The sequence below is a fragment of the Hyperoodon ampullatus genome (assembly GCF_949752795.1).
Source record: "Hyperoodon ampullatus genome assembly, chromosome: 10".
NCBI lineage: Eukaryota > Metazoa > Chordata > Mammalia > Artiodactyla > Ziphiidae > Hyperoodon > Hyperoodon ampullatus.
In genome coordinates this window covers 85,964,247-85,989,653 of record NC_136923.1, presented here as the reverse complement: position 1 = coordinate 85,989,653, position 25,407 = coordinate 85,964,247, and the positions used below count along the sequence as shown (strand labels likewise).

At 39.3% G+C, this 25,407-nt stretch overlaps 2 protein-coding genes across 2 annotated transcripts; one reads left to right on the top strand and one right to left on the bottom strand.

Annotated features, from left to right (window-relative positions):
* The first annotated feature begins 557 nt into the window (after window positions 1–557).
* Window positions 558–11,192, top strand: GMNN (geminin DNA replication inhibitor). The gene is made up of 7 exons (XM_079712156.1): window positions 558–571; window positions 2,728–2,785; window positions 5,748–5,825; window positions 6,568–6,715; window positions 9,073–9,155; window positions 9,462–9,572; window positions 10,779–11,192. Exons 2-7 carry the CDS (start codon window positions 2,735–2,737, stop codon window positions 10,938–10,940), a joined length of 633 nt encoding a protein of 210 aa, XP_079568282.1. The 5' UTR covers window positions 558–571; window positions 2,728–2,734; the 3' UTR covers window positions 10,941–11,192.
* A 3,714-nt stretch (window positions 11,193–14,906) lies between these two features.
* ARMH2 (armadillo like helical domain containing 2) lies at window positions 14,907–23,003 on the bottom strand (the record flags this gene model as incomplete). Its single annotated transcript, XM_079712693.1, has 5 exons — window positions 14,907–15,334; window positions 17,121–17,340; window positions 22,298–22,458; window positions 22,510–22,644; window positions 22,985–23,003. The coding sequence occupies 5 exons, from the start codon at window positions 23,001–23,003 to the stop codon at window positions 14,907–14,909; spliced, it is 963 nt and encodes a 320-aa protein (XP_079568819.1).
* Window positions 23,004–25,407: the final 2,404 nt, after the last annotated feature.

Here is a 25,407-nt window from a genome sequence, read left to right as displayed (position 1 = left end):
ACAATGCAGTCAAAATAAAAAAAAAACCAAGATATAAAAGCTCTTAATACAATTAGGAGTCCGCGGAACGAGGGTTTTACAGAAAAATAAGCTGTACTACATATACAATATTTTGTTCTCCCAGTGTTTACAACTAGTGGGCGCAGGTCTTTTCCCCGCTTGTAAAAGTCAAAAAAAAAAAAAAAAAAAGAGGATTCTACTCTGAAGGGAAGTTCCGAGCACGGGTCAGAAGGCAGGATCCGAGGACACTAAAGAATCAGGTAGGAGAAGCGCCAGGATATTCCAGCCCAAACACACGCTACGCCCACCACGCAGACGCAGGAAGGGGCAGAGCCGAAGCGGGCGGAACCGAGAGGCGATTCGCCGGATTCGGATGGCCCCGCCCTCCGTCTCGTGTCAGGCTATCACGTGGCCGTTCTAGGGCCGAAGGGCGGAGTTCTAGTCCTTTACAGCCGCGCGCGCTAGCATTCCTGCGGCTGCGGAGACGAACGCGTATTGCCTGTGGACCCCACGCGAGGCGCCGCAGCCACAACTACGTGAGTTCGCTACGAGGATTGCCCGCTTCCATCCAGTAAGTGTGAGAGAGGTGGCCGGAGTGGGTCCGCAGGGGCTGCTAGACTAGCCGCTTTGGGCTCCCACCGGCCGAAAGTCGGGTAGTCCTGTGACAGCTGCGGGGCCGCTGCCGGGGTCTAACTGAAGAGGCTGTTGAACGGTCACAGGAGCCGGGACGGGGAGGGAGGTGAGGCTCGGGGCTGCCCCATTGGTTGGATCTGTTTTGGCGCGCTCTCCCGTCCGCGCTCTCTATTGGCTGGCGGGCGCAGTCCCTGTGGCGCGCTCAGCGGTTGGAGGGCACCGGATCTTCTGCCCAGGTTTTGGTTTCTGGGTCTCTGTCCGTAGGATGAGCTGGCGGGGTCGCGGGGCGGTTTGTCTGCAGCTGGTTGGCGTGAGGGCCTCGGCCTGTGCGTGCCTGGCTGTCGGGATGAGGCGGAACATCCACCCTCTTGACCAGTAATTAACTGGCGGTGATCCAAGGGGGTCTGTAAACTGGGCTCATGGGACAAGGTCCCTGAATTCTGCGTCCCCCTTAAAAAAAAAAATTGAACTTGGTTTCACCAGTTTATCAGGATTTCCTTGGACCCAGTCCTACGCCAGAGTTTTCAATCTAGTTGTTTAAAAGAACTAGAGAATAAAAAGTAAGGACGCAAGGTTTCTGGCGGGAGTGTGATGAACAAGTGAAGGATTAGACTTGATCCCGTGGCTTTCAACTTTTTAAATCTGGGCATGTACTAAAGAACATTTTTTACATCGCAATGTAGGATGTAACCCTCCAACTAAATTAGAACCTTCACTAAGCAGTATTTATTTCTCACATGCCTTGCACTCTGATGTTTTCTCGTCTGTTTAGTTACATTTTTCTAAACAACCACTGAGTGATTTTGGAATCCCAGGCTGCAACCCGCAGTTTGAAAATCATTGCCTTGGCTCAGCTCGACCAGCATTTGCTTAATATTAACTAGAATAGAAAATAGGGTGCGTCACACAATTAGATTTTCTTTCCTAAACATTTTCGTTTGCGTTTGTGTGTGCTAGGGCACAGTGTAAAGTGTATTCACATGGGATGGGTCATAGTCAGAGTTTAAAAGCCACTGCACTGGGTAAAGAAAGGCATGCCACAGAAATCAGGGAGATCTGTTTGAGGGAGAGACATGGCTGGGAGTTCAAAGTTGGGTTTGGAGTGAGTCTGGCCCAGTGGTGTGGTTAACAGCGTTACATAGCCCTTTGTCTCTTGCTCCCTTTTCTTTGCTTCCACCAGTGTCTCAGTTCATGATGGTGGTTAAACATTCCCTACAAATGTAAATGCATAATCTTATTTGATTGGATATTAAATCACTATTAAGTTATTGCTGGTTACCAGAGCCAAGTTTATTATAGCTTAAATCTGCCTCTGAAACAGTAGAGTTAGGATGCTGCTCTTGACTTGGGCACACCCAAGTATCTGTGTTTTGCTTTTCCTGGTGACTGTTTTTCAGATCTTTTCTTTAAAATTATTTATTTTTGGCTGTGTTGGGTCTTCATTGCTGTGCGGGGGGGGGCTTTCTCTTGTTGAGGGGAGCGGAGGCTACTCTTCACTGTGGTGCGTGTGCTTCTCATTATAGTAGCTTCTTTTGTTGCAGAGTATGGGCCCTAGGCGTGTGGGCTTCAGTAGTTACAGCACGTGGGCTCAGCAGTTGTGGCTCGCGGGCTCTAGAGCGCAGGCTCAGTAGTTGTAGCACATGGGCTTAGTTGCCCCGTGGCATGTGGGATCTTCCCAGACCAGGGCTCAAACTTGTGTCCCCTGCATTGGCAGGCGGATTCTTAACCACTGCTACCAGGGAAGTCCATTTTTCAGATCTTTGAGAGCCCTGTATTTAATCCAGGACACTGTCACGTTTTGTAAGTTTGTTTAGAATGCAAATTTTCCCTTTTGTAACAATATTTTCCAGCCAGAATTACTGTATGTGTGTGTATAAAGTAAAGATATTAAGAGTCATTAGCTTTAGTCACTTGTCATTGACAGGGCTGAGTTTGGGTACAGTGAGAAAAGATAGTTCCATCATTTTTTATTGCTATTATTTTTTAATTTTTATTTTTATGATTGTACTTTCAACAACAACAAAAAACCACGTTTCACTTTCTGATGCAGACCATATTCTGTTTTTGAATTACTAATCTTCTGTTCTTCACCAGGTGTATAATGAATCACAGTATGAAGCAGAAACAAGAAGGAATCCAAGAGAATGTAAAGGTATGTGATGCAATCACTTTAATTTGTTATAGAAAGCATGTAGTTAGATGTTTTTTGACATAATTTAGTCAAATTTAACCTGAATATAATTTCTATGAACGATGAATTAATCAGTTTTTAGTCTGAGGGCAAGTAACAATAGAGAACTGTTTAAAAATTAATTATGGTTGAATATTAAGTTTGCTGATCCACATACATGGGATGTCTTTCCATTTATTTAGGTCTTCTTTACATTCTTTCAACAATGCTTTGTTGAAAGAAAAAAGTTTCAACAAAGTTTTTCGAGTTTTGAGTTTTTCACTTTTTTGTTAAATTTTTTCCTAAGTATTTTATTCTTTTTAATGCTATTGTAGCTGGAATCATTTCCTTAATTAAATTTTGGGGGTGCTCATTGCTACTGTATAGAAGTACTATTGATTTTTGTACCTTGATCTTGTATCTTGCAACCTTGCTAAACTTGTTTATTCTAATAGTTTTTTAGTAGATTCCTTAGGATTTTCTATATACAAGAAATGCTTTGTTTCTACTTTTACTACATTTCATAAAATGATTTTATTAAAATCCTTTTTGTGTATCTTCAGATTAGTGTCTTTGACCACAGAGACAGTTTCCATTATATTGCATATATTTCCAGGATACATTATGCTCATTACCATCCAACTTGCTCATTTTGCCACACTTTTTGAAACCCTGTATTATACTGTCACTGGAAATCTTGTTCCAAATGTTTATTCTTATAACAATAAAGACAGAGCTTAATTTTGAGTTTGTAATTTTGACTGGCTTTGCTCTTAAGGTTCTAAATGAATTTACAACTTAGCTAGGAGGTCCTGCCACACAACTTAGACTATATGTATTCTCAGAATTCCTGGGAATGAGACTACATTGTCAGGAAAGTGTACCAGTTTCCAGATTTAAATTAAATAGTATAAATAAAAGCCTTTTTGTAAGTGATAGCAGGTGCTTTTTGATAGGTTGTTTTGTTTACCTTGCCTTAGTATCTTCCTTACATTATTTTTCGTGACTAATTTGCATCGATAATTTGTGAATTTTGTTCCATCAGCTTTCATAAAGGGTGATGGCATCTTCCCACTGTGCTTCGTATGTGTGTTTTTAAACTTTTTATTATGAAAAATTTTAAATATTCAAAAATAGAGTCAATAGTATAATCTCATTTTACTTCCCCCATTTTCAACAATTATCAGTATATGGCCAGTCTTGTTTCATCTCCATCTCCATTCACTCCCCCTTTCCTCCACTGAATCAAATCCCAGACAAATAATTTATGTAATTTCAGCAGATTCTAACAGTTAAAGAGAAGTCTAATATTTCCTATCTATAGTACAACTATCAGGGATATAAAAGGATCTGGGTTCTGTTTGGTTCTGCCTCCAAAACTGTGACGTTGGGTGAGTTATTTAGCATCTCAGCCTCAGTTTACTCATCTGTAAAATGAGGGAGTTGGACTGAAACTAGGTCTGTACAAGATCAAATTTTAGGAGTTCATGGCTTCCTTGCCAATTATACACAAAATTCTGTGTGAGTATGCTCTTTTTTTTTTTTTTGAGGGGTTCATAGAATCTCAAATTGTTTTCTAAAAAGATTATGACTCAATATATAAGAACCTTTCTGGCTGTAAAGAGATTATTCTAATGCATGATCTGTATGAATAAAATGATAATAGCAATATTACATTTGGATGGCTGGATGCTATAAAGCTTACAGTTGTGGAAATTAAATCTTGGAAGTGGTCATTTAGCTGACTTCTTTGGCCTTTATGAGTAGCAAGCATTTAAATAAATTAACACCTCCTATTATTAAGGTTCCAAAGTTGTATTTTCTTCTGTTTGTCTGGACAATGTTGACTAATCTGTAATCTAAATTATATCTGAAATGTTGGTGTAATATTTGTTCTCACAGTAGCCAGCATTTGTTCTTCAGTTAAATAGTGAGATAATAATCAGCAGTAGAAACTTTACCGTGGGAAAGGTGAACTCTAGTCCTGTGAAGTACAGTGTGGAATCGTAACTTTCTCACGCTGCTTTGGTGTCATGTTCTTGCTGACCTTGTTTGAGTATTCACCATTGTTTGCTATCCCGTGGTGGCAGTATAACTAATGATTTTTTGCAAAAATAGAGAGACCTTTTAGATCAGGAAATATACAGGAAGGTATTTACATATTACAAGGAAACCATTTTTTTTTCAAAAACAATAGCTTGTGCATGTTAGAGTGTTTGTATGCCTCAAGCACTGACATTTTCTCTGTCTGCTAATGAATGGGCTTGAAGCAAAACTGTTTCTACAGTCAGGTAAAGGTTGAAGGAGGGGAAGCGGGTCTTCTTGCATGTGTAATATTCTTTAAAGTGATATTCTTTTGGTGGATACATATAAATGTGTTAGGGACTATTCGCAATTTAAAGGAAGCCTGAGATGAATCCTTTTGATTAGGGGAAAGAAGTATTTTGCAGTGTAAATAATTAACCTTTTCCTCCAATTTACCTCTTTTGTGGGTAGCATTAAATGTTATGATGTTTGGTAAATTTCTAGTTTCTGTGTAGAAGATCTTTTTAAGAGGGAATACAAATATTCCTGTTTTACTGGAATTTCATCATATATGGTTTGGAGTACTAGAACTTAATGTTATATTTTTGTTTTAACTAAACAAATGACTACATGACTATAGCAAGAACGTATATTGAAATGGAAGAAGAGCTACTTGTTTGTGTCAAGTTTGGGTAATGTGATTTATTCTTAGAATTTCTTCAAACTTTATTATAATTTTAGGGAAATAATAAGCTTGCTAGTTGATCAAATCATATGTAGCATTATAAAATTATATAGCAGATCAAACATTAGTGTCCTTAGCATTTTATTTTTCTTTTGTAAATTATGGTAGGATTGAGATGGTAACAATCCATATAGGAACTTATTAACCAGGTGATTCATTATCTTGACTTTTCAGAGTAGTCCTGTTCCAAGAAGAACTCTGAAGATGATTCAGCCTTCTACGGCTGGATCTCTAGTCGGAAGAGAAAATGAGGTGTGTATTATTGAGCTAGAATGGGGTACAGATGATGCTACCTTTACATTAAAAACATTTCAAAGAGTTCCTTGGTCAGAAATACCTAAATCTTTGAAATTTGGAAATAATTTAAGGATAACAATTGTATATTCCCCACAAAAGTGGTTTTTGTTTTAATTTTTCAATTTAGGAAGTTCAAAAGTGGTATGAATACCTGTAGTAGAACTGGGATAATGTAATAAGTTATGAGTTAACCTATAGGCATAATGTTTGATTTTTTTTTTTAAGAATAAAATGTTAGATTCAATCATTTACCCCTGTATGTAAATGATAAAATCATGGATGAGGGTTTCTAGACTTTTGCAGGTTGAAAATAGTGCCTTTCCATGGTACTGAATCATTTAAATAATAAAAATAAATTCAGCTAAGCCTTAGACTCAACTCTAATTCAAAATAGTTGATGTAAATAAAATTCCTAAAATATAACTATACATTTTGGTAGAGTTTTGAATTGTGTAATTTCTTAAAAGGGCCAAAGATATCAGAAAGATAGAGATACGAGTGCTTTCGGTTTTTTAAAAATCTTTATTGGAGTATAATTGCTTTACAACGGTGTGTTAGTTTCTGCTTTATAAAAAAGTGAATCAGCTATACATATATCCCCATATCTGAGTGCTTTAGTTTTAATTCATAAGAGACTAAACCACTTAGCTTTCTTGTTCATTAAACAAAATGACTGATGTATATATTTTCATTATAGTTGGTTAAAAGCTTGTCCAAACGGAAACATTGGAACGACCAGTTAATATCTAAGACTTCCAGCTCTGGAGTTGTTACTGACCCAGAACACAGTGAAAATAAAAATCTTGGAGGTGTCACCCAAGAAGCATTTGATCTTATGATTACAGGTATGGGGGAAAAAAAATGTGTGTGTGTGTGTGTGTGTGTGTGTGTGTGTGTGTGTGTGTGTGTGTGTGTGTGTATGTATGGCTTTTATCTTAAATTTTTTAATTATAATAAGGGTAAATATTATTTGTTGTACTGTTATGAACTCTGCCCACAGCTTCTTAATTTATTAGGTATTTTACTTTTATGTTTTTGATAATTTAAGATTTTTTATGGTGTAAATATATAAAACTGTACATTTGGACAGGTCCTACTGTTTGGTAAATCCATATATGGATGAAATATTAAAGAAAAGGAAAGTGATTAATAGGGCAGCTCTGATATTGGACTTATAAGACTTGGAAATAGTCTTTTCAGAAGAAAAATGTATAGAGATAATGAATTTGAAGAAAAGGTACCAGGAGAATGAAATAAGGGAATAGGAATAATAAGGGGAGTGAAGATGAATGAGAAGCAGGTGCCTATAATAAATCCTAGTTTCTAATGGCAGTGGAACTCAGAAGAGGAAGTTAACGATGTTTTGTAAGTATTATGGAAGGTGATTACTTCCGTCCTAATCGTGGGTCATTATTACTGAGGAAAAAGGTTGGAGAAGTTAATTGTCTTACTCAAGGTTATAGTGACATTTGGGCTCATTTTGAGTCCCCTGAGGACAGTGAGGGGAAACATAAGTAGACAGTGGGATTTCATTTATTGGGTTGGCCAAAAAGTTCGCTCAGGTTTTTCTGTAAGATGTTAAAACCCGAATGAACTTTTTGGCCAAGCCAATAGAAAGGTTGACTGCATACAAATAAAGAAGCTCTAATAATAATGTAGAATAAACAACAGGATTTGTGACACTCATATCTGATTTGGCTAAAATTAATGAAGATTGGTGGGAAAAAAACACTAAAGTTAAATATGGAAATAACTCAACTATACATTATATCGCTAACATACCACATAGATGAAAAACATTAATCCATGCAACTTGAACACAGAACTCTGACGGTAGACCCTCAGAGGGCTATACTGTGAGGATTAAAAGAACTATAAAGAAATCTTGAATTTAATTTTTGTTGTCAGTGGTATTAGTGTAGTAGCAGTTTGGGAAAAAATTTGTGTATATTTTAGGATTGAGCAAATGAGTAATATGTTGATATTGTTGGGTCCATGGTATGGTTAAGGGAGATACAGTATGTAATGGGAAAGGAAAGGAAGAACTCTGTTGTGGGACTGGAATTGGGAGTGTTGGTATAAACTGATGATTTTTTAAAAAGAACCTTTCCTAACTCTGCCAATGAAAGAGCCCAGAAACGAATGACACCCGAATAATGAGAAGCACAATTGCTTTCAGTTCTTGGTTTGTAAACACTATTCTCCACTAAGGCTCCCAGGAGAAATGGCTGCTTCCAGGACCGGGGCAGGGAAACTACAGAGTGAGCTTGGAATCTCTTGTGTTAGAAAATACGGAAGTACTCAAAACCTGATGGGTACCGGTTAAAAGGACAAGGAGTCTGCTTGAAGGGATTCCCCCCTGGCTAAATTTGGGAAAACTTGAGCATCAAAATGAATAATGACAAGAACGGATTATAATACATTGAATTAAAAAAGAATACATGAATCCATACTGGTAATTTTCTTTTGAATTGGGGTAGGGAAAGTTCTTTTACAGAATAATGCCAACTACTAAATGTAGAAGGAACAAGAAACATCAGTGGAGGTAAAATTGGGTGAAAGGTTGTTAGGGAACTGGATATTAATACCACAGACTCAAAAATTTTACTCCATAGATCATTTATTTGTTACTAAAGGAAAAAAGTATCTTTACAAGGGAGAAATCATCTTAATCAAGTGATCAAATTTAACATCTCCAGTATTGTGACCAATTAGTATGTGCTTCTTTGGTGATACACTGAGAAGGATACAACATTCTTACACAGTGTTCCTGCCAACTTGTGTAGCTTGAATTTAATCATGGAAATGGACAAATCCAAATTTAAGGACAGTGTAAAAATAACTGATCTGGACTTTTCACAAGTGTGAATGTTAAACAAATTAAAAAATATGAACACACAAAGCAAATGTTGCAGACACCTTTAACAATCTAGGTTAAAGTTATATGTGTATTGTACCTGTGTTTCAGTTCCTTTGAAGGGACTGAAATCTTCAAAACGTTGGGAAAAATAAGAGAAAAAAACTGATTTGGCTTTCTAACTTTAATCTTTAAAAAAATGTGTATTACTACGTACTGAATGATATTGTAAACTTTTAAAAAATAGACAAGTTATTGGTTTTTTTTTTTTTTAGTTATTGGGCTTTTACAGCAGTATATAACAGTAATGATTTTCAAAGTTACATGTAAAACAATTTATTTTAGAAAATCCATCCTCTCAATATTGGAAAGAAGTGGCGGAAAAACGGAGGAAGGCTCTCTATGAAGCACTTAAGGAAAATGAGAAAGTATGTACTGAATATAATTCGTGGAATTTTTAAACATTCCAGGATTATTTTCTTTCTGCTGCCCAGGATATTTTATTAGAGCAATATAAACTAGATTTAATGTTGTCTTAATAAAAATTTAATTAGGCAACTCTGTTACCAGAACTATTATACAAAAAGAAGCCTATTGTGTTGAGAGCCAAAGACAGCACCTTTGTTAGGAACTTTGTGCTAAATGTGTGTCAGCTATATACTTGGAGGCATATAATTTGGTTTATAGCATAGCAAATCTATGAAAAACTGAACTTTTTGATTTATGTCACATAGCTTCATAAAGAAATTGAACAAAAGGACAATGAAATTGCCCGCCTGAAGAAGGAGAATAAGGAATTGGCAGAAGTAGCAGAACATGTACAGTATATGGCAGAGATAATAGAGGTAGGTATTTTAACCTGATTCAGAGGCATCTATTTTTCTATAAAGTTGAGGCAGTAGTGTGATCAGAAAGTGTTTGGGCTCTAGAATGAGATTTCCCGGGTTTGAGTCCTAGCCCCCTGCCTAGCACCATTAAGTTTGAGTCAAGCAGGTTATTTATCCTGTCAGGGCTCCATTTCCCTCATTTATAAAATGGGAGTAATAGTGCCTACCTTTATAGGCTTGCAATGAGAATAACAAGTAGAGAATAGGTAGAAAATTGAGAGAATTGCCTGTACATAGTGAGAGCTCAATAATTGTTAGATGCTATTATTATGAAGCAAAAGAACACCTATTTTCTTGTAACAATGTAGAAAGGAATACTTACATCTGAAAAATATATGGAAAATTATATTTCACAGTTGTCAAATTTTCAGACAGGTTGTTCTTTTTAAATTTTTATTGGAGTATAGTTGATTTAAAGCGTTGCATTAGTTTCAGGTGTACAGCAAAGTGAATCAGATATATATATATATATATCCAGACAGTTTTTAATTTAACTATAATGCCAGTGAGATATTACTGACATTTATAAAACTGGTAATTGGTGTATGAAATAACTTCGGTCGTCTTATCTGACTTTTTTTTTTTAATTTGGAAGTAACTAATGTGTTTATAAGAATTAGCCTGATGACTGTTACTTTACCAGTCTTAAAAAATAGGTCTTAAACTTATTCATGTCTGCAAAAAATCATCTTGCTGTTGGGAAGGACATTTTTCAAATCAAAACTTCTCTTGTACTGAATTTCTGCCGTACATTTTAGTGCCATGACAGAACTCACGTTTGAAGTTTTCATTTGGAAGTACTGTAGTAGCTCTCTTAACTGCCATGGAAGTATTGGTCCAAAGCAGATGGGAAATTAGGAAACCTGCTCCTTTACTGTAGATAGTTGGAGAAGTACTGATTTAAATTGTATTCTGAAAGCATGTGAGTACTTAAAAAAAAAAAAAAAAAGCAAATTTTTAAACACTGTGATTTTGAAGAAATATGATCTAACGTGGTTAGCACTTTGATCTAACAAACACTTGACTGCATGTAAGTGAATTTAATATAGAGACATTATGAAATGAAACCTCATTATAACATTGAGGGTCCGTTGTATCAGCATACTGATAATGGGCTTGGATTGTGAAGTTTTTACAATAAATTATTGGTTTATTCTTTACAAGAGACTGAATCAAGAACCTCTGGATAACTTTGAATCACCGGATAGTCAGGAATTTGATTCTGAAGAGGAAACTGGTGAGGATTCTGAAGTAGAAGGCTCAGAAATGGGTACATGTGCTGAAGAAGTTGTCTCTTCCTCTACAGATGCAAAACCGCGTGTGTGAAATTCAGTAACACTGACTCTTGAGAAATATACTGCCAACGTTCACCTCCACTGTAGTTCTTTGTAGCAGAGCAAATAACTTTATAATGAACACTTGGACTCAGACTTCCTTGTTTGTATCCTGGGGCCCTATTATTGTATTAAAATACAAATACTATGTATTTTTAATCTATGGTGTTGTTTTGTGTAAATAGCATTTTCTCAGTTGTCAGACATGACTTGTGTATATGATAAATAAACTTCATTCTGTTGAGCTTTGTGTCTATCTTGAAGAATGAAGTATAAGGAGTCTGGGTAGAAAATTTGTCTATTTCTGTGCTTTTGTTTTGTTTCCTTTCTAATCTGCTAACTAGCTTGGAGGAAACAAGGGGAAAATGAATTCTCCCTTTTTAGACTGAGATAGCTGAGGTTTTACCTCGTAAACCTGGTTGCACCTCAAGCTCACTGGAGGGAATGTTGATTTCTAGACCCTGTGCCCAGGTAATCTAACCCAGTAGGAGTGTGAGCATCTAGAGTCAAAGGCTCCCCAAGTGAATCTGAGTAGCCAGGTAAAGGCTGGTATGATCATACTCTTCTTGGAAGATTAAAATGTTGGGGTGGTGTTGGTAGTCCTCTAGAGAAGCAAAGTGGGGAGCAGATGAAGAGATGCATGAATAGCTAAGGGTTCTGAAACTTTCTATTTGCACATTTCACATACTGGCATAGACAAAGTATGTATATTGAAGGAATATGAAGTAAGAGTAGGGTGAAATTAAGGATTTCTCATATGTACTGTTCTGAAGGAAGAAAAGGACAAAATAAAGGGAAATTGTTTGCAAAGTTTACAGCATTGGGATTAAGTTCTGTGGAAAGCACACAAGAAGCTTTGTATAAATTGGCAATAAAGAGCAATGTCAAGCTTTAAAGGATTACTTTAGGCAAGTTATTCTTATAGAACTTTAATTTTCTTATCTCTGATATTAAGTCCACCTCTGTTTTTTGTGAGAATTAAAACCTTTACCAGAGTGCCTGATCTAAATGCTTAAATAAATATTATTAATCTATAGCAACGCTGTCCAATAAAGTTTTCTGGGATGCTGGAACTGAGTTGTCCAGTATAATAACCAGGTAGCCATATATGGCTTTTGAGCACAAATGTGGCTAGTATGAATGGGAACTAACATTTTAATTTTTTAAATTTTAATTTATATTTAAAGAGCCATGTGAGATCAGTGGCTACTCTAATAGTGCAGCTGTATATGTTTTAGATTTGGGCCATTAGCCCAAAGAAAGAGGAGAGCTAAGTAGAATAGGATGACTTGGCAAATAGTATTTCTGGAAAATGTCAAAAAATGGATTGCCAGGATTTGGTGGCAGGGAGCAAAAGAGGAAGGAATTGAAGAGGGTTTTAAAATTTAATGTCAGAGCTAAAATTATTAATCTTCTAGAAGAAAATATTGGAGAAAATTTTAGTGACCTTGGATTTGGTAAAGATTTCTCAAAAAGGACACAAAAATCAAGAATTATACCATAAATCAGACTGCATAAATAAAAATCAAAAACTTATTTTTAAAAGACTTTAGAGAATGGAAAGACAAGCCACAGACTGGGAGAAAACACTTGCAAAATATACCCAACAAAGGATTTCTATCTATAAAGAACTTACTACTCATTAAGTAGACAACCTTATTTTTTAAACAGAGGAAAGATTTGGACACTTGCAAAGCATATCTACAGATAGCAAATAAGGAAGTGAAAAGATGGCAACACAGTCCTTAGGGAAGTGCAAATTAAACCTACAGTGAGATGCTGTTATGTGCCCATCAGAATGGCTGAAGTTTGAAAAACAAAACGACCATACTGAGTGTTAAGGACGTGAAGCAACTGGGACTCTCCGGCAGTGTTGGTGGCAATGTTAAATGCCACAGATGCTTTCGAACTGTTCGGCAATTTCTTAAAAGTTAAACATACACATTCTGGGGCTTCCCTGGTGGCGCAGTGGTTGAGAATCTGCCTGCTAATGCAGGGGACGCGGGTTCGAGCCCTGGTCTGGGAGGATCCCACATGCTGCGGAGCGACTGGGCCCGTGAGCCACAACTACTGAGACTGCACGTCTGGAGCCTGTGCTCCGCAACGAGAGGGGCCGCGATAGTGAGAGGCCCGCGCACCGCGATGAAGAGTGGCCCCCACTTGCCACAACTAGAGATAGCCCTCGCACAGAAACGAAGACCCAATAATAAATAAATTAATTAATAAACTCCTACCCCCAACATCTTTAAAAAAAAACAAAAACAAAAACATACACATTCTGTATGATCCGGCCGTTCTAGGTATTTACCTAAGAGAAATGAAAGCATACGTCCACATGAAGATTAGCAAATAAAGCCCTTGTGCTCAAATTCTTATCGTGGATTTGCTTCTAAGAAAATCCAAATGTTGGAGAGAGATGAGCTTACAAGGGACAACAAAGGAAAATAGTAGCCATTTGTTGTTAAAATTTTGGTAAGCGATTTTAAAATCATAGCTTAGCATAAAAATGCCTCAAGGCCCAAATCTGAACCTCTGTTTCTCATCAGAGGCCTGGCATTATTTGACTCTTCAAACTATGTTCATGAATTACTCTGAGGAAAAATTAAAATTCAATTTAAAAAGCACTTGAAAAAAGTAATCTGTGACCGTGACCCAGTTTCTAAAGGGGACTTATGATTTCCGACCCTTATTCTCCCACTGTAAACTGAATTCTAGTTTCAGAAACTCTGCGTTAACACAATTCACAAAATCCACCAAGGATGAAAAGATAACAGTTGCTCAGCAGAACACAGCTTTTCCTGGTTTGAGTTTTGAGAAAATTGCCCCCCGAGAGCCTCATGAATCCACGTGATGTGATTAGCACCCCCAACAACATTCCTGTAATAAATACAAGCAAGGATCACGGACCTACACTACTTTTTTTTTTTTTTTTTAAATTAATTAATTAATTAATTTTTTTGCGGTTCGCGGGCCTCTCACTGTTGTGGCCTCTCCCGTTGCGGAGCACAGGCTCCGGACGCGCAGGCTCAGCGGCCATGGCCCACGGGCCCAGCCGCTCCGCGGCATGCTACACTACTTTTTTTTACAGGCCCCTCAGTGAAAGGTAGAAGCGTAACGCTAAAGTAAGCTTAGTCAAGGCAAGTCTGTGAAATAGGAAAAGTACGCAGTTCAATCTATGATGGCTCCGACTTAAGCTAGAGGTAAATGTTAATGTAGTTAGAGACACAAACAGGTACACATCCTGTAAGCGCTTCTCCGTAAACATTTTTGGTAACAAAGCTTTTGATGAGGCTGGGCAGTACAGAAGTCAGGTGCAAGCTTTCTTTTACATATTCTCTTAACAGGCAAAATAGGGAGAGTAAAAATCCAGGAGCCTAACTTTAGGCTGTCTTTAGGTGTCTGAACACATGGTACTCCATCTCTATCCAGGGTTGTGCCAGTGGAGGTAAGCACTGCTCCTATTCAGTGTAAATTCCCCCAAACTGGTCAGCCTGATGTGCAGAAAGATCATGGTCTGGTAGCCAGAACGCAACCTCAGCCAAAGATGTGGCAACCGGAAGGCCGGCACTGAAATAGGGCTGAAAGGATACATACGGGTGGGACGACAGTGTCCACTGTAGGGTGTGGCTGTGAGTTGGCTTTGGATTTGGCATTTCTGGGTGCCTTAGCTTAATGTCATCTAATAGCCCCCCAAACACACCATTGCTCCTAACAGTTATACAGGGAATGCATCTCCCAGTGAATTCTCATTTTATGAACTTAATTTTTATCAGGTTATTTTAAACAGTGGCGCTTTTCATAAGTTTGGTTATTGCAGTAACTATGAAAATGTATATAGAATTTTTCAACTAAAAGAAAACGCTGAAGAATAATGTGATCAGATATTGTTATTTATTTCAGTTTTCCAGGGTGATACAATGGTGCAGACAGCTGCATCAGGTAACTGGATTTAGAGAAATTAATTCCTGTGAAAACCAATGAGGAAATACAGCACCTCTGCAAAATTCTCGGGCCATCCAGACCAATTCTCACTGGCCAACATTTGCAAGTGATATTTTAGAGAACTGTAGTCTCTAAGCTCCTGCATACAAGACAGGTTATTGCATGTCATGACAAAGAGAAGATAGCAAATCCAAAATTTAACCAGGAGGTTGCTGTTTATGTCACTTTTCATGGTAGGCTCAAGTCTGTTATCAAAAAGATCAATGAGAATAGGAATAAACTGCAAACGTCTGGCTCTTCTCTGGCTGACAGGGTTTAAGTAACACCAAGATGCAACACTCTGGAGCAGCTGGATCTTTATTTTTGGTTCCATCTCGTAATTTTGCAACAAGTGAGCTACTTCTTTCATGTACTCAGCTGCAAAATTTCCAGCAGTTGGTCCTCCTGTAAAACAAGCATTTGCATTTCCAGAAGCATTTGGTGTATCTAGTAGCTAGTGACATTTGAGTGCTCCTGTGTTCATATTCTCGTCGCTATGGATGTGATACTTTGGATATTTTGGGTTTTCCTCTTTCTCCCCCACCCCGTGTGCTGCTGTGAAGATAAGAAAGTGTGTGTTGATCAGCGTGGAGTTATATGAAGAGCACTGGGAGGTCCCTGCCTGCCCAAAGCCCCTCCCTGTTTCCTTCAATCAGGCGCCTATGAGTCAGTATTGTAAGATGGATAAAGCCTGGCTGTGTTCACCTAGCAAATCTCCCTCATGGTCTCATTCCCGAGTCTCTGTCTTCAGTACTTGAAAAAGTACCAGAGCATTAGAGCAAACAAAGGAAAAACCAAAAGGCCGAGCTGCAAAGCCAGGGTCTAAATGGTAAGAGAGAGGTTTTTCATGAGTTGTCCATCACTGTCCTGTTCTCCTTACACATTTCTCAGCCCAAACCTTTTGCAGATCTGGGACCAACCTGGTGCTTGACTCTACCTCCATCATATACCTGAACCCCAGATCATCCTAGTTCAAATCTCAAACTCCGAGCAGGTCCTAGATAAGAAGGCACTGATGAAGACAATTTAGATGGTGAGGAGAAGCTGGCACAGTTGGCTGGATTCTAGCCACTGGAATTTTGACCTGGTTTGGATTCCTCTTATTTGCACTACCACAGTCCCCTGGTCCCAAGGATATTCTATGTAGTGTAAAGCTTTAGCCAAAGCCTGGGCATAAGCCCTTTCCATTGTTTCCCACCAGTACAACCAAGGCTAAGTAACATCAAGTTAAAGGATTCTGATCCCTTTATAATTAGCTAACTCTTACCCCAAATGGTGACCACAGCTCTACAGGGAACTGAGCCTGCCTCAAGTGGTGGGTGCCATTTATACCCCCTTCACCTGGGTGTTCTCCTGAGTTTCTGTCTTCTCTCTGGTCCTATGCTAGTGGTTCTCAATCATTCTGGTACCTAGGACCCCTTGGTCCTTGAAAACAGTAAATGTTTTCTCTCATGGACACCGTTCTGTGAAAGTAGTCTATTAAACTACACTGAAGTAATTCATTTTCCCATTTAGAAAATAATCGATCTACCAAGGACACTAACAGCTACCAACAAGAGCTTCTAATAAGGCGATGTGTTGTTGAGGATTGTCTATAAAATTTTTTTACATGAAATTTTTTAGAAAAAAAAGTGAAGCAAGTTTGGACTTGACAATCAGAGCAGTGTGTCTTTAAATGGTTTACCACTTAATTCTCTAGCCAAGTATACATTAATAGTTGCTTTTCACTAATGCACCTATTGGCTTTCCTAGTAGGTATTTTAAAAGCCTTAAGTTCTTCATGATTTTTCTGAACTATTGTCTGTGTAATGCATTTTTACAAGATAAAAAATAAAATACTGAGTAGTTTTATCCTGTAAAAGGGTTGAAATTATTTTTTCATGATACTGAAAAGTTTGATAGGCAATTTCAGTGTATGTGTGTGTGTGTATATATATACTTTTAAAATTAACAGGAAAGTACCTAATTAGTAATTTATTTGATGGACACATTCTTTTGAAAACATGAGATCCTTGAGGAGAAAGTAATTAGTAATTCTTTGGCGGTGCAAAGACAAAAAACTAATAATTTAGGCAAAGGAAATGTTATTGGAATGTTAAGACGAGTGCTATGAGAATCACTCACTGACAGTGTTAGAACAGGCAAAAAGACTGTGGAACACCTGTGTTAGCACAGCTGGTTAAATCAGTACCTGTAAAGGCCAACAGTCCAATTCTATAGGCAGCTTGAGCTCTCTGTTCAAGGGCTAGAGATTTATCCTTCAACATATGGCCAAGCACCGCAATTTTTTCTTTGTGAAAAATACTCTCAGCTGGAGGGATGTGTTCTTCCTCCTTTTTAGTAAAAAAGCCCTTAACGACATTCCAGCATTTCTTGAGGCGGTGATACAGCCCCACAAAATATCGACAAACCTGAATCCAAAATTGCGCATAGTTAGCCTGGGTCTTTGCCATTGTGTAAAAAGGCCAAGGGTGCTTAAGTCACACCACTGGCAGTAACAGAAGTGAACAGTCGAGAACTCTGGAATGCATTGCTTAGCAACACCATAGAATGGAATACACAAATCCGGGGGAAGCCATGTATGCCTAGATTCTTTCTTCAGCCTAGCATTGAAGGCCTTCTACAGTCTGAGCTAAACCAAGCTTACTTTCACTTCTCTGGTGCACAGAATCTCAGCTTAAACTAAACTGGCTTTTCCCCTAACCACACACTCAGCTCGGTCCTGTCTTTGCGCCTTTGCTTAGGTGACGCCTACTGGGAACTTGCCCATTCTGCTTTGACTGTTCCAACCTGTACTGAACTTTCTATTGATCTTTCATAGTATTATGCCTATTTTGCTTATTTGTTACATAGAGTTTTTCTCTACATCATAGATTTCCTATATTGATCTTATTTTGCTGAGAAAATAGAAGCAAGCAAAAGAGAACTTCCATAGCTCTCCCCATCACATCTACCCACCCATCTGCGTCTGTGCCCATATCCTCTGGCTTTCCTCCTGTAATACGGATGCCCCCTCCATATATGCAGATTTCAGCCAATCCTTCTCACCCCATTCAGGGAGACTGCTCACTATTCGTCTCTTGCCTTATTAATTTTTCAATCTCAACTGGGTTCTTTGCATCAACAAACATGCTGTACTTTTTCTCATTAAAAAAATAAAACAACTCTTTTGACTTCATATAGCCCCTCCTCCTGGTTATTGCACATTCACACAATGTGCAATATTCTGCTCCCCTTTAAACAAAACTCTTCAAAGAGTTGCCATACTTGCCATTTGAAACATTCTTTTTTTAAAAAATATTTATTTATTTTTGGCTGCATCGGGTCTTAGTTGTGGCATGCAGGATCTTTCATTGCTAGTGTGGGCTCTTTGTTGCGACACGTGGGCTCCTCTCTAGTTGCAGCGTGAGGGCTCTCTAGTTGCGGCGTGCAGGCTCCAGAGAGTGCAGGCTCAGTAGCTGCAGCACACGGGCTTAGTAGCCCCATGGCATGTGGGATCCTAGTTCCCCGACCAGGGACCGAACCCGCGTCCCCTGCATTGGAAGGTGGATCCTCAACCACTGGGCCACCAGGGAAGTCCCTGAAATATTCTTTTATCCTCTCTTGGATGTACTCCAATTGGGTTTTAACCCCACCATGACTCTACTGAAATTGCTCATCAGGGTCACCGATGACCTTCATTCTGCTGAATCCAATTCTCAGTCCTCAGCATTTGTCACTCGTTTCTCCTTGAAACGCGTTTTTCACTTGGCTTCTAAGCTGTCATAGTCTTTTAATTCCCTACTGGTCACTCGTTTCCTTTGCTGCTTCCCCCTCTTCTTTATGACCTCTAAATATTGGAGTGCCCCAAAGCTCAGTTCTTGTATCTCTTGTTTTCCATCTATACTTCCTGGAGGAAACAAACCAGTTTCATGGCTTTAAATACCATTCACATGCTGAAGACTCCCAATTTTATATTTTTAACTGGATTTCTCACCTGAACTCCAAACACAATTACTTTCAATCACCAACTTGGTATCTCCATTTGGATGTCTAAGAGGCTTCCCCAACTTAACATGCCCAAAGCAAAATTACTGGTCTTCTTTATTATTTTTTAGTTTAATTTTTAAATTTATTTAATTAATTTATTTTTGGCTGCATTGGGTCTTCGTTGCTGTGCGCGGGCTTTCCCTAGTTGCGGCGAGCGGGGGCTACTCTTCATTGCGGCGCACAGGTTTCTCACTGCGGTGTCTTGTCTTTGTTGCGGAGCACAGGCTCTAGGCATACGGGCCTCAGCAGCTATGGCATGTAGGCTCAGCAGTTGTGGCCCATGGGCTCTAGAGTGCAGGTTCAGCAGCTGTGGCGCACGGATCCAGCTGCTCCGTGGCATGCAGGATCCTCCTGGACCAGGCCTGAACCCACGTCCCCTGCACTGGCAGGCGGATTCCCAACCACTGCACCACCAGGGAAGCCCCCTGGTCTTCTTTAAATCTCCTGCTTCTCAGTTTCCCTATCTTGGAAGATGGCATTCCTTCCTTCCAGTTGTTCAGATTGAAATTTTTGGATTCATCCTTGGCTTTTGTCTGTTTCACATCTCAATTCCAATTTATCAACAAATCCTTTTGGCTCTACTTTCAAAGTAGATATTTGGACACCCTGTCCAAATTTGGGACATTCTACAAAATGTACTTGCTTGTACACTTCAAATATAGTAAGGTGTGGAAGTTTAAAAAAAAGGGGGGCCCATTACTGTTCTAGCGTAAAAGAACCTGAAGAGGAGAGTTGCCATATGATCCAGCAACCCCACTCCTGGGCATATATCTGGAGAAAACTCTAATTTGAAAAGATACATGAACCCCAATATTTATAGCAGCACTATTTATAATAGCCAAGACATGAAGGCAACCTAAATGTCCATCTACAGATGAATGGATAAAGAAGATGTGGTGCATATATACAATGGAATACTACTCAGCCATAAAAAAAATGAAATAATGCTATTTGGAGCAACATGGATGGACAAAGAGATTATCATACTAAGTAAAGTAAGCCAGACAGAGGAAGAAAAATATCATATGATAGCACTTATATGTGGAAACTAAAATATGATACAAATGAACTTATTTACAAAACAGAAGTAGGCTCACAGACATGGAAAACAAACTTATGGTTATCAAAAGGGAAAGTGGGGGGAGGGATAAATTAGGAGTTTGGGATTAGCAGATAAAAACTATTATAAATCAGACAGATAAACAACAAGGTTCTACTATATAGCACAGGGAACTATACTCAATATCTTGTAATAAACCATAATGGAAAAGAATTTTTAAAAGAATATATATATGTATAAATATATGAATCACTTTGCTGTGATTCAGAAACTAACACAACATTGTAAATCAAAAAAAATTTAATAAAGAAAAGAAGCTGAAGAGGCATGGCAACTAAATTAAACATGTTACCCATGGCTGGATCCTGTATCTACGTGTGTGCATGCATGTGTATGTGTATGTATGCTGTAAAGGATATTACTGGGACAACTGGGGAAACATAGACCTGCATTATCCAATATGGTACCCACTAGCTACATGTGGCTATGGAGCACCTGAAATGTGACTAGTATGAATTGAGATGTGCTGTAAGTGTAAAATATATACTGTATTTCAAAGACTTAGTATGAGAAAAAGAATGTAAAATATCTTATTAATAATTTTTATATTGATTACAAGTTGAAAGATTTTGGATATATTAGGTTAAATAAAACATATTATTAGAATTAGCTTTCCCTGTTCTTGTTACTTCTTTTCTAGTGGCTACTAGAAAATCTAAAACATCAAGCATGGTCCCTTTCTAAGGTCTTTGTGGTTATTGTTGCTTCTGCCCGGAATGTTCTTCCCAGGGATATCCACATATCCACATGACTGACTCACCCCATCAGTTCCTCAGGCCATCCTCAAATGTAGTTTTCTATTTGGCCTTCCCTGAACACTCTCTTTGAAACTTGTGATCTTTGCCCTATCACATCTCCCACGCCAACACTGGGCAATTACATTACTTTTCTCTGTCTTTTTTTTTGGCCGTGCTGCACAGCTTGTGGGATCTTAGTGCCCAGGTCCCCAGCAGTGGAAGTGCGGAGTCCTAACCACTGGACCACCAGGGAATTCCTTCCTTTTCTCTGTCTTATTGTCTCCTTTTTCCAGGATAGGAGCCCCGCAAGGGTAGGGATTTTTATGTCCTCTCATTTTTTTTTTTTCCTTCACTGCTATAGCTCCATCGCCAAGAATAGTCCCTGGCATATGCATACCTCATTTATAGTTAAGTATGCAACAAATACTTGTTGAATAAATGAGAAGTTAGAGAACTAGTTTTTAGCAAACAACTGTTGTTCTCTGCAAGAAGTGTACTTAGAACTTTCTCAAAATCCATCATATTTGTTTTATAAGAGCTAATGTCCCCAGGAAAATTTCAGGGATAAAAATATTTATTTTTCTATTTGACTAATTTGTTTTCCTGATATAGTGAGAAGTGCTGGTGTTTTCTGCTGACTTTGGTTTACAATTTTACTTTATAATTTTATAAAGTAAGTAAGGTAATTCAATTAAGCAGTACAGCAACAAACCATATAGGGGAAATTGTTTTTACTGCTGACTCAGTAACTAAGCAATCACTGGTATTTAATGAATCACTTGGTAAATACTCTCAGAGCTGAATGTCAGGGGCTTCTCTGTGATGCTGCTGGTGGGGGTTTGGGTTGGGAACATATACAAATAAACCAAGACTCATTTAGCCTCAGGGGGCTTACAGTCTCTGCTCATAGATACCACAACTCTGAAACGCAACTCTGGGACATGGGGTTTGCAGAGTTGCAGTCACCGTGGCATTGCAAGGCATCATCACAAAGTAGAACAGAAAAGCTTAGTTTGGAAACAGCGCAGGCTCTGTTATGGCCACCTGCAGTAACTACAGCAAGGAAAGCCACCATGATGGAAGCAGTACCTTGGCATTAGCAAGGTGTGCACGGGTCTATCGATATTTCTTCAACTAGGTACCTCTCCTAAAGAAACTGTTTATGCAGGCTGGCGTTGGAAAGACAAAGTTAAGGCCTTTGGGTGATAAACACATGCACTGAGGCCAAAACGTGGGAGCAGAGAGACCCTGAGCTCACCTCCTCTCACAACCACACCAAAATCACAACTGCCTGCAGAACAACCATCAGTGCAAAAGGCTGGAACCTACCAGAAAAGATCTACAACCAAAGCCCTAAAGAAGGAACCACAGCTAAATGGGTAGGAGGGGAGGACTGTGATATAATCAAATTCCATACCCCCTCCCCCTACAGACGGCTGACCCACAAGCTGGAGAATAAATACATTGTAGAGATTCTCCCACAGGAGTGAGAGCTTTGAGCCTCATGTCAGGCTCCCCAGCCCGGGGTTCCAGCACTGGGAAGACGAGGCCCCAGAGCCAGCGGGGCTTTATTGCAGGAGCCCCACAGGACAGGGGAAATAGAGGCGTCACTCTTAAAGGGCGCCCACAAAATCTCATGCGCACTGGGACCAGGGCAAAAGCAGTTAATTGGTAGAAGCCTGGGCCACACCTACCTGCTGGTCTTGGAGAGTCTCCCGGAGAGGCGGGGTGGGGCAGCTGCAGCTCACCCTGGGGACACAGACGCAGACGCCAGAAAACAGTCAGCGGCACGAACACTCCTGGCGGCCGACATCTTGGATCATTAAGACCTGGCGGAGGGGGTGGGGGGGACGGGGATACAGCCCCGCCCATCAGCAGACAGGCTGCCTGAAGACTTAAGGGCCCACAGCTGCCTCTGGACACACTTCTAGACACGGCCCTGCCCACCTGAGGGCCAAGACCCAGCTCCACCCACCAGTGGCCGACCACTGGCCCCTCCCTCCAGGAAGCCTGCCTTAAGTCTCCAGAGCAGCTTCACCCACCGCAGACACCAGAAGCGAGGAAACCACCATCCCATAGGCCAGACGCTACCCTGGGACCAGCTGGGCCCTGATCCTGCCCACTAGCAGGCCAACGCAGCCTCCTGGACACCCTGGACCCCACACCCACCTGTATCAGGAACCGCCATCCCCAACTCCCCAACGATCTGAAAGGAGTTCTGGGATCCCTGGGCCCTGCAGCCAGGCTCCAGGACCTGGCTCTGCCTGCCAGTAGTCCAGCACTAACCCCAGGATCTGGCTTCACCTGCCAGTGGGTGGGCAACAGCCCCAGACTCTTCGGGACCCTGACTCCACCCACCAGTGAGCCAGCACTGGCCTCAGCGCCCCCAAGGATTCCACCACCAGCTACCTCGTGACCAGGCCCCACTAAACAGCAGCCAGCAGCATCTGTACAAGGCAGGGCCTGGCAACCCACCAGACTAGGGGCCAACCAAGCCTACCAGATGGCCCACATAGTCAGCCTGCCACAAAAGAAGGACCCACGCAGCCCTCTTAGAGGGAAGCCCCAGAGCATACAGCTTGGGTGACAAGAGAGGAGGGCACTGCTGGGATGCATAGGAGCCTCCTACAGAAGGCCACTTCTCTAAGGCCGAGAAACGTAACTAACCTACCACAGACATAAAAATACCAATAGCAACTTAGACAAAATGAGGTGGCACAGGAATGTGTTCCAGACGAAGGGATATGATGAAATGCAGCTCTTTTTTCTCCAGTTAGCATTACAACAAATCTGAGAAGTAAATATCATCCTCATGTATGGATAAAGGAATTTCAAGATAAGAATAAACTCAAGTTGAGAATGAGGTGTAGTGTGTTGTATAAATACCAACTCAAGAAGGGCATGTGAAAAAAATACACCAGACTCTGAACATGAGACTAGTAATTCAAAAATAATTTTTATTTAACTTACATGATTGAAAGAGTGACGAATACAAATGCCACAAAACTAAAAGCACCCCCTTCAACCAAAAATAAAATGCAGAAGTGAATACAAAAGATATGGAAGTACTCATGCAATATTCAAAAAATAAAAAAAAAACCCAAACAACAAAGCAAACAACTCTGTAACATTTGTGATTTGACTTTCTATAAAAAGAATCATTGCAACCATTTAACAGAGACTGTAGACTATACATACTAACTATAGACTGTACAATGTACCTTTAAAATGAAAGATATATGCATATATATAATATTTATAAATTTACAAATACATATATACATTATAACTTCACAGTTGAAAGAACTTATTTGCCAGGAAGCCTGACAAACAATTTTCACTTTAAAATGAAATAAGAGTTGTTTTTAAAGGTCTTGCTAAAATGTAAATATTTAAAATGACATCTAAATGATATTTTATATAAGCACATTCAGAGAACAGTAGATATTCCACAGTTCAAATTACACTCACACATATTATTTTGATATCTTGGCATATCCCACCTTGTATACTCTTAAGAGGAAGAAAAGTCATTTAATAAGAGCTACTGAATGGACTTGTACTTTATTTAAACGACTTGCTATCCTGATATGGAAGCAATATGGGAGCTGTTGGTTTAACTATTTGGCCAAAGGATCCTATCCAGTGATGAATGATTTCTCTGGGGGCAGTAACCATCATTCAGGGCATTCTTCTTCCTAACCTTATGGTCATTTGTATAGAAGAAAAGACCACTGTTAATGACCCTCTGCTTCCACCCCATTAGGATTCCTCCAACTTCTATGTTCTACTTCAAGGAGCATCATAACTTTCTGAATTAATCACAGCTGTCTGAAAACTTCTGGGTTTGATTTGTCTTAGCAGCAAAATACCTCTACTGTAAAAGTATCATTATAAAATGGCTCTTGTTTAAAAAAAAAAAGCTTAAGTTTTGAGTATCTGTTTGAAAATGAGTATGGGTATAACCTTAATAAGGTAGTTTTTAGTGATCTACCTGTCTTTTTTTACCATAATGGAAACATGCCTTTGGAATTTTCACGATAGACAAAAGAAATGAGAAATAGTGTAGGCTTGAAAAAATGAAATTAAAAAGAAATAAACTCTTACAATATGTCCTTTTACCAGGTTCTGCAGGCAAACTTTTACTTGAAGAAATCTTTTTTTTTTTTTGCTTTGCACTTAAGGTAAAATTAGGTAGCTAAGGGGGCCACTCAACCCTGAGAACACAACAGAGGAAAAACTGCAAGGCATATGATATTTATCAAAGTATCATGTGACTATTTCAAGCTTATAGAAGAACTTCCAAAAATGTATAAAGACGGCTGTTTTAAAATCCCATACATACTAGATAAGACAGACTCTTTTACTAAGTATTGTCAGACGCAATCAACCATGTAATCTACTGAAATATACATAGCCCTATTCTGTTGGCTGAAGGAAAAGCAGATAAGTACTGTTAAAGGGGACTTTGAATTCCTCCCATAACATGTTAAATTTCCAGACAACCTCAACAACTTCGAGCTAAGTCACAGCACCACCTTGATTAACAGGGCCATTTATTAAGACATCTGTTAGGCAGAGTTAACTGGTAA

Bases quoted from the DNA above. Each gene is read 5' to 3' on its own strand.
- GMNN (XM_079712156.1), top strand. From the start codon at position 2,735: ATGAATCACAGTATGAAGCAGAAACAAGAAGGAATCCAAGAGAATGTA. The intron at 2,786-5,747 runs GTATGTGATGCA...TTGACTTTTCAG, and splicing joins GAATCCAAGAGAATGTAAAG to AGTAGTCCTGTTCCAAGAAG. The intron at 9,156-9,461 runs GTATGTACTGAA...TATGTCACATAG, and splicing joins CACTTAAGGAAAATGAGAAA to CTTCATAAAGAAATTGAACA.